This window comes from Nicotiana tabacum, chromosome 8, assembly GCF_000715075.1.
Source record: "Nicotiana tabacum cultivar K326 chromosome 8, ASM71507v2, whole genome shotgun sequence".
NCBI lineage: Eukaryota > Viridiplantae > Streptophyta > Magnoliopsida > Solanales > Solanaceae > Nicotiana > Nicotiana tabacum.
In genome coordinates, this window is record NC_134087.1 from 209423068 (window position 1) to 209432640 (window position 9573).

Below are 9573 nucleotides of genomic sequence, written 5' to 3' on the forward strand. Positions count from 1 at the left end.
TAATTTAACGTAAACGATATATACATGCTTGGACCTAAAAGATCTTTTACTAGATATACGTTCAACTTTATGAAGAAAGAAGAGAACAACTTTCGCCATCAATATCTATCCAACTAACTAGTGAAATTAAGCATATAGTTAGTTCCTCCGGTCCACAATAAGTGATTTTTTAGCTTTTTTTGTGATTCAAAAGAAGTAATTTTTTCAGATTTCAAGAATGAATTAATTATGCTTTTTCTACATTATCCTTGGAGTAAATAGTGTTGGAATACGTGTTAGAAAAGTTAATGTGAAGAGATAGTAAAGGTTAATATGGTCAATTTTATTGCTAATTAACGTTAAAAGTTGGATTTCTTAATCTGTGTAAAAACAACTACAAAACCACTTATTTTGGACCGGAGGGAGTATAATTTATCCTGCACAAAAAACCACAAAGTCTAAGTCCTGCTATTTCAAAAGCTTAGTACAACATATATGATTGTGATGTTACAGGAGATTATCGGAATTAAGAATAGAAGATGGAAAAGATGGCAATGGAATGGCTGCATTTTTAAATGTTGCATTTGCAACAATTTAAATGTGAATATTTGAAGTACCAGTATGATCCCATTGGCCGGGAGGATAGTGCTTACGCAGTCTTACTCATGAAATCTTTGATAAAGTTTATCACATGTAGATTGTAGTCAAGTTTCTATACTTAATTAACAAGGTTATACTATATACGTCTTTTTTAAAAAAATCATCCGTTATTCGATACTCGCATTGTCGCCCGACTAAATTCGGATTCGTGTCAGGAAGTCCTCCATTGGAGGGTAAAGCTCCCTATCAAAGGCGACTCTATACCCGGGGCTTAAACCCGAGACCTCTGATTAAAGATGGAGTGCTAATCACTCCACCACAAACCCATATTGGTTACTATTAAACGGGTTACATTCTGTCAAAGAACTACCACCTCTATTCCAATTTATGTGACAAAGTTTAACTGATCATAGAGCCTAAGAAAAAAAGATTATTTTTAAAACTTGTGGTCTTAAACTTGTCATAACGGTTATATGGTTATAAAAACTTGTCACTAGCGAAAAAAATTTAAAAAATTAATTTCCAAATTTAAAATGCTATTATTTTTTCTAATATATTTAAAAAAATATTGCAACATAAACTGAAATGGAGAAGTAATATTAAGACCAATAAAAAATTATAAGTGCTCAAATGTCGAAAAGAATGTGAAGTTTCTTGCATCACATCTAAACAGTGCCGATCCCTCCCACGCAGCATATAATATCAAAAACAATAGGTTAATTGAAATTTTCTCATTAAAGAAAAACAATGTAGACATTAAATAAAGTTTTACAAATTACAAAATATATAAGAAACAAATAGAACAATAAAAGGGTCTTTTATTAATTAATAATACTCACACGCTAGAACACCTTGAGTTCTAACTTGTCTTCAATTCAACATTATAGTAGAATCTCAATCTCAGAAGGTGAAGTTCTTTATTTTTGGCATTGCAGCCCTATGGATTATATGCTTTTCTGCATTCTGCATATAGGAATGAAAGCAAATAATTAAAACTAGGAAATATATAGAAAAAAGCAGAGATTATATTCGCCAAACATATCCCGTACAGTCAGAACGTGGTCAGTGGCAGAACCAGAAATTTATATAAGGAATTCGAAAAAATTAATAGAATTCTATAGTTCGGATTTAAACTTGTAAGTTAAAGCAACTTTGAAATTCTATTTACCACTACACTAGAATTTTTCCTTTTGTCAAGGCGATTCAATGGTTTATATATGACTAAAATTTTGATTTTAACCTATTTACGCAGCATAATTATTTGACAAAGGAGATTCAAACGAACCGCTTTCCCTCTTATTATCTCCACCTGCCCTCTAAACATGGGCATACCATACTACTAAACTATGCCCTAGGGCTGAACTCAATACTGAAATTAAGTTACCACAATACGTCAATACCATGCCAATTTTGAAAAATGAATGTAATGGTCACATGTTAATTCGAATGATGTTTTCAATCAAGAATATACTATGGACAGTTGCCTTTCCTAGGTACTTGTGTACGTAATTTTTGTTAATACTATTATTAGGGGTTGCTCTGATGGTAAGCAACTCTCACTTCCAACTGAGAGATTGTGAGTTCGAGTCTCCCCAAGAGCAAGGTGGGAAGTTCTTGGAGGGAAGGATGTCGGGGGTCTATTTGGAAACAATCTCTCTACCCTAGGGTAGGGATAAGGTCTGCGTACACACTACCCTCCCCAGACCCCACTAAGTGGGATTATACTGGGTTGTTGTTGTTGTTGTTGTTGTACTATTATTAGTGCATAGAAGGTAAACTCGTTTTTTGACATGCATAGCTAAGATTGCTAGTTTGTGGAAGTAGAAGTACTAACAAAAATGCATCACAGTCCCAGAAAATTCGGTAGGTAGTATTTGTTGAAGCGTGTGATTATCTTATTTAAAAATTTAAACTTTTAGAGAAAGAGCATGCTTAAATTCTTTTTGATAATTGGGTGGTGAGATTTGAACCCAAGATCTCTGGCTATTCAAATAATATATTGAAGTGTGTGTCTATTTCATCAAAACTAATTAATTAAAGCTTAAGTTATTAGAGGTAACTATCATAGTTTAATGATTACGTATTTAATATTGTTGTCTTTGTAGATACTCCTTTTGTGTCGTGTTTTTCTTTACACATCCCTTAAGAAATATTAATTAGGAAAGTGATTAGACTATTATACCCTTATTTATATCTTAAGCTAAAATCTCTCTTCATTAAATATTTATTCTATTTATGTATTATCTCTATCTTCAAGAACAATTATTACTAAGAGTAAAAAAGGAAAAAAATAATTAATTTTGTCTTGAACTTTTGTAACGACTCGGCCGGTTGTTTCGAGAGTTGTAGCCCCATCCCCCTATTTATTGCTCATTTTGTGCTTTATAGCTGTTATGTGACTTGCCGAGTTAGTCGGTTCGAGTCCGCGGAGATTTCGAAATGAATTGAGACACATAGTCTCAAGGTTGAGCGCTTAAATTGGATTGGTTGACCGGATGATAACTTATGGGTAAACAGCTCCAAAATAGAGTTTTGATGGTTCCGTTAGCTCCGTTAGATGATTTTAGACTTAAGAGCGTGTTCGGATTGTGATTTGGAGGTCCGGAGTTGAATTAGGCTTGAAATGGCAAAAAATTGAATTTTTGGAAAATTTGACCGAAGTGGACTTTTTGGTATCGGGGTCGGATTCCGATTTAGGAAGTTGAAGCAGGTCTGTGGTGTCATTTGTGACTTGTGTGCAAAATTCGAGGCCAATCAGACGTGATTTGATAGGTTTCGGCATCGTATGTAGAAGTTGGAATTCCTTAATTTTCATTAGGCTTGAATTGGGTGCGATTTATATTTTTAATGTTATTTGATGTAATTTGAAGGTTCGACTAGGTTCATATCGTATTTTAGGACAAGTTGGTATGTTTAGTTGAGGTATCAGGGGCCTCGGGGTTGATCTCGGATGTTTAACGGATCGAAAATGAGACTTGGTGTATGGCTGAAGCAGGGAGTCCGCTGGTGTAATCGCACACGCGGAGCTTTGATCGCAGGTGCGAGTTGAGGAGCGCAAATGCAGCCAAGATTGGGGAGGATTGTGGGCGCAGGTGCGGCGTGGTGGGCGTAGAAGCGGAGTGTGAACAGGTGCGATGGGAATTCCGAACCTGCAATTGCGCAGATGCGAGGGAAAGGATCGCAGAAGCGGAGGCCCACCTCCGGTGGTTCACCACAGAAGTGGAATTTTGGTCGCTTCTGCGACACCGCATAAGCAATTAAGTGTCCCAGAAGCGAAAATGCTGGACAGAACATTTAAATTCAAAGGTTCGCGATTTTTCTTCATTTTGAACATTTCATGCTCGGGATTGGGCGATTTTTGAGAGGATTTTCGAGGAATTTCTTGAGGTAACTCACTTGTGCTCATTTTATTCAATAATCTTATTTCCCCATTGATTTTTCCACCTAGATTGTGTGGTTTTGAGGTGAAATTGAGGGGTTGAGGTTAGAAATTTAGAGAGTTTGATTTGGGAATGTGAGTGACGATTTGGTGTCGGATTATGGTAAATTTGGTATGGTTGGACTCGTAAAATGAATAGGCTTTCGGGTTTTGTAACTTTTATTGAATTTCGAGACGTGGGCCTGAGAGATGACTTTTGAGTTGACTTTTGACTTTTGATTAAGAGTTTAGTATTTTCTTATGCAATTGATTGCTTTAGCCCGTGTTGATTGTATCGATTGTTTGTGGCTAGATTCGAGGCATTCGGTGGCCATTTTGCGAGGCAAAGGTGTGTCGGAGTAGAGATTTGCTCGGATTGAGGTAAATAAAATTTCTAAACTTAGTCTTGAGGGTTCTAAACCCGACTTTATGTGTTATATGATTGGTGTTGAGGTGACGCACATGCCAAGTAACGGGCGTGCGGGTATGCACCGTGAGAACTGTGACCTGGTCGATCCCATGGAATTGTATAGCTGATTTATCTTGTTGATATCCATGTTTTCATCATGTGATAAAGTAATTGAGCTGACAATCATGTTAGAAATCATATTTAGGCTATATGTTGGTACTGTTGGGACCCATAGTGGTCTTTTCTTGTTGTTGATTTATTGATTATATTGAAATTTTGTACTAAGTCATATTTATTCATTGCATATCATATCTCATTTTTTGTTGCTAATTATTGATATATCATATCATCATTTTGGGCTAGTTTTATGACATTGTGAGCCCGAGAGAGAGCGAGAGAGAGAGAGAGAGAGAGACATGGATCTTGTCCTAATTATTTATATTTGGGGATGGATCTTCCCCTGGGCTGGATTGGCCTTATGCAGTACTAAGTGACTGACTGTCAGTTGATGTGTGTGTGTGTATATATATATATATATATATATATATATATATATATATATATATATATATAGTACTGTAGTGATTGAGTATTCTGAGAGTGTGAGTACATGAGGCTTTCAGCGTGGTTCATCACATACAACATGTGCATTGGCATGTAGATGTAGAGAAATTATATTCCTCATATCATTCAAAATTGATCTATCTTACTTGTATTGAGTTTAACTATTGAATTGAAAGTATGTCTACATTCCAGTAGTTTTATTTTTATATTGAATTGTACATGCTAAGGTCGTCACTACCTTTCAGTCCAAAGGTTAGATTTGTTACTTATTGAGTTGGTTGTACTCACGCTACACCCTGCACCTCGTGTGCAGATCCAAGTGCTTTCAGCCACGGCAGTTGCTGAGTTGTAGAGTCCGGATTTTCGAAAACTATCGAGTAGCAGCTTGGCGTTCGCAGACCTTGACTCTCCCTCCTTATCTTCAATTTTATGCTTCAGTTTTATTACCTAGATGGTGTATTAGACTATGTCTTTATGTAGATGCTTATGTACTCGGTGTCGCCCCATTTTTGGGAGAGATTTTGTGTTGAGTTATGGTTTCTTATTATTTTTTAAAATGTTTTCCTTAAATTTAACTGCTTCTGTATTTTTCAAAGCTTTAAAATGTCGGAAATGTCTGAGTAGCCGGCTTGCCTAGTTTTATGATAAGCGCCATCCCGACGAGTTGGTTTTGGATCGTGACAACTTTTAAAGTAACAAATAATTTGAGATAACTATTTTTAGTAACCATGACTGTTAATATAAGACGAAGAGAGTAACATGAAAGTCTGCTTTTGGGTTAAGAGAAAAAGAAGGATTGAATAATGGTTACCTCACTAGCACCAAGTTTAGCTTGATTCTTGGTCTCCAGCGTGAGCCCAAAGTGAATGTGAGGGAAGTGTGCCCACTAAACAAAAGATAGCTAAATCAGTAATTACCATTCAACAAACCCTCATAAGAAGTAAAGCAGCCAAAAAGAATTTTTTTAAGAGAAGATACAATGAAATTTGTCAATTTTATAGAACTCAATAGAAAAAAAAAATCAAGAGTGCATAGTGCTTGTTCCTAGATAGCAGTTGTTGATGAACTGCCCAATAGACAGACAAAAGTGAGGTGTCTTGGATATAGAATCTTTTAATTTTTCAAAATAAAATTTACATATTTGAAAACTATCTAAAAAATACTATAAGTCACAATAATATTAATAATTTTAAAAATCAAAAAAGCATATGAAAAAATTAGTTCAAAGTTTGATTTATTTGAGTCTTGAAATTCGAACACCTTCGCATAGACGAAGGAAGTAATATAAATTGTCAAGTTTCTAAGGTTTTGCACTTACATTTTTTGCAGCAGTACTAAATGCTTCCCTATGAGTGATATCTGGATTATTAGCCTTGATCCTCTGAATTTCCTCTCTGCACATTTAGCCAATTTTATGCATACACAACAAATTTCCTTATAATAAACACACATTTAATAAATATATTTTAAACTAATTAATTAATAAAGACACATGAGCTGCCTTACTTTATGAACTGGTTATATGCAGAAGGTACTCGCTGCCTCTTCTCAGGTGCTGAAAAAGAAAACACACAAATAATTAGTTTCGCTAAATAAAAATAACTTAAGGATTTAACGTATGTTCACATAGCGTAGCAAAATTTTTTTACACGATCAGTATATTTTAACATGTTATAGCAGGTAACGTACGCCGATTTACAATCCTCTCCTCACGAGGATTATTTGTGAGGGATGGTCGGACTGCCATATTCCTGCTGTTGCATTTGGATGACGAACCAAAATCTATTTTGTATTCAGGAGGAGTGTAGTTGGCCACCTGAAATTAATTTACTCACAAAAATAAAGAAGAATATGAGAAGAAATAATCAGCCAAAACAAAAGAAAATTGCTAAAGAGTGATTAATTTTTGTGAATTAAATTATTTATGAAAGACCAAAAGATAACATGACAAGATTGAAGTGACTGAATAAATTTAGAATGTTAAAGACTAAAGATAGACAGTTATTGTTGAGATCCAAGAAGGAATATATGGGAAAACCAAAAATGCTAGTTTTGACCTTTTGGGCAGTGTTTCCACATTAGAGGACAAAAAAAACCTGACGGAAAATAAATTATTAAAGAAAAAAACAACCTCAAAAATATTTCATATCAATCAATTCAAATCAATTAAAAAGCAGCTCCCAAGAAAATTGTATCCCTTGAAATATGGAGTATATAGGATGTTTGAGGCGGATCAAGAATTTAAACTTTAAATAAATTTTTTAAATTTTGAATAAATAATAATTAGCATATATTAAATAATTTTCTTAATACAAATACATAATTTTAATCAAAACAATTGAATTCAGCCCGCACTAGAATTCTAGGTCAAGGACCAAAAAGAATTGAAAAGAAAATACTAGCCGAGGCAGATGTAGCGTAATAACGACATGTTCAATTGAAACCATAACTTTCGACGCGAAGTAAAAATTTATTAAAATTGTAAAAATAATAAATATGAACCCACAACGTTAAAATATAATGTGCTCAATGTTAAAAATATTAAAATTGAACCCATAGAATTTAAATCCTGGATCCGCCTTTCAATACTAGTCTACATAGAATGTAGGTATTGGTTGTGGTGGCTGTTAGATTCTAACCAAAAATTTGATTTAATAACTCGATATTCTGAGTATTAATGTCTGTATATTTATGTTCTTGAAAGAAGCAAAACCTAGAAACCCTAGATTTCAGAAGCCTATATATACAAATTAAAAACATAACGCCCACAATTTGAGCTGCAACAAATTAAACTGATTTATTTTGGATTTTGACCTGATGAAGATGATGAGTGTGACTTTGCCAGGAGGAGGAAGAAGAAGACTGAAATGCAGCAGCCATATTTACAGTCCACATATTTGTGCAGTGTCCACATCGAATTGTCACTATATCAAACAAGTTGCTGCATGGTACACTCACCTGCAATTATATATATATTAAACCCCATTAATATAATAACATCAAAAAGAAACGAAACAAAATAACTTTTTTTTTTTTAAAACTAGGAGTCATGTAAAACTCAGCAATTTCTTGAAGATCTAGTCACAAGTGAGTGATGGTCTCAAGGAATGTGATATTATTATATTATATATTTTAAAATTTTCTCTGCGTATAATGTATCCTGATTTTAGCAACAAATAATGAATTCAGTTGAACTCACAGAACCCTCTATGTTCGTCTTTTGAGCTTAGGGAGAAGGCCATTTAGGGTGGAAGGGAAAGGTCTAAATCTTGAGATCTCTTCCCAAAATTGCACCAAAAAAGAATGAGTGAAAGTTCATATATTCACCCAACTACAATGGGACTAAGCTTCCCCTTTGTCTCTCTTCTTTAACTAATGACGAAGCAAATCCCTAAAGTCAAAGTAATCAATGAAAGCATCAATTTTTTCCGTTCAAGAAATTGCCAAAAATGAGGTAATGAAAATGTAAGCTACATCGTTCGTGTCCATATGACTCCTTTATGGAGTAAATATCAAGATCTAAGACGTGAACAAAATCTGAAAAAGAGAATTCTACCCGTAACATCTATGTCAGTCATATTTTAAAGCTTAGTAAGATTCTAAAGAAACCCTAAAGGAACAATTTGGAGTCCTTCAGGACAACTCAGTTGGTTTGGAGGAGTTATCCATAGTGATGACCTGAGATCGATCCACCCTCAATACCTTCTAGGTCTGAGTTTGTCACACAGCGCTTGCCTAATGCGGTTTACATCCCTTGTGTGGTTTGCAAGCTATTACACAGTGGAGATTTACTCAGTGCGCACAGAGTGCTCACCCGAAGGGCAGAGGCTATGGTAGAGGCTTTTCCTGGGTTCCAAAAAAAAAAAAAAATTGGTTTTCTTCAAGGGGTTGAGCTTCCAAGAAAATGGTCAAAAACTGAGAACTTAAAATCATTTGAATGAAACCATTAACAAAGAAAATCTCTTTTCTGATAACACACTAAAGAGTAGTACTACTTTGTTAGCTTGCCTGTTAGTGCATTCTTTTCAGTAAAGAGAAAGGTACAACACAGAGAAATAAGAAAAATCTAAGGAGTGGAAGGACACTTCTTGATCATAATTATTTTCTTTTATTTGTATTTTTTTGAATTTAGATAAACATAAAATCAACAGAGACATTCAGTGTTTCAGGTATCACTTTCTTTGAGTACTGCAAAAGATCAAAGAATGCAAAAAAAAAAAAAAAAGAGATACCTATGGATTGAGACTTGACTTTTGAAAGCAAAAACAAGTGAGAAAACCTATAGATTTCTGTATAATACCACCAAAATAACCAATCTCTCGGAATTACAAATCAGCTTTATTCAACTAGTAAAAAGACATAAAATAAAGTAACTTTACACACACACACACACATATGATAAATAAAAAAACATGCATATTAGTAACACTAGAGAGATAGAGATATATACTGCAAGAACAATATTGCAAAAGTTGCAAGGGATATAGCAGAGTTGCTCAGAATTAGTAGAATCAATGCAGGTTGCCATTTTTATTGGAGGACTTGTATCTTAAGGGAAGAACAAAGAAAATGATGAGAATAAATTAAGAAAAAGGGAAGAAGA

The 9573-nt window shown here is 34.4% G+C and overlaps 1 protein-coding gene across 1 annotated transcript; it reads right to left on the reverse strand.

The window, feature by feature from the left end:
* Positions 1–1295: 1295 nt before the first annotated feature.
* On the reverse strand, positions 1296–9573 carry LOC107777185 (axial regulator YABBY 5). The gene is made up of 7 exons (XM_016597176.2): positions 9421–9573; positions 7785–7928; positions 6660–6786; positions 6477–6525; positions 6289–6364; positions 5782–5856; positions 1296–1542 (listed from the first exon to the last, which is right to left on the reverse strand). Exons 1-7 carry the CDS (start codon positions 9496–9498, stop codon positions 1480–1482), a joined length of 612 nt encoding a protein of 203 aa, XP_016452662.2. The 5' UTR covers positions 9499–9573; the 3' UTR covers positions 1296–1479.

Coding starts and splice junctions, on each gene's coding strand:
- LOC107777185 (XM_016597176.2), bottom strand. CDS start 9,498: ATGGCAACCTGCATTGATTCTACTAATTCTGAGCAACTCTGCTATATC. Junction 6,787..7,784: donor ACACTCATCATCTTCATCAG/GTCAAAATCCAA, acceptor AATTAATTTCAG/GTGGCCAACTACACTCCTCC. Junction 6,526..6,659: donor GGAGAGGATTGTAAATCGGC/GTACGTTACCTG, acceptor TTTCTTTTTCAG/CACCTGAGAAGAGGCAGCGA.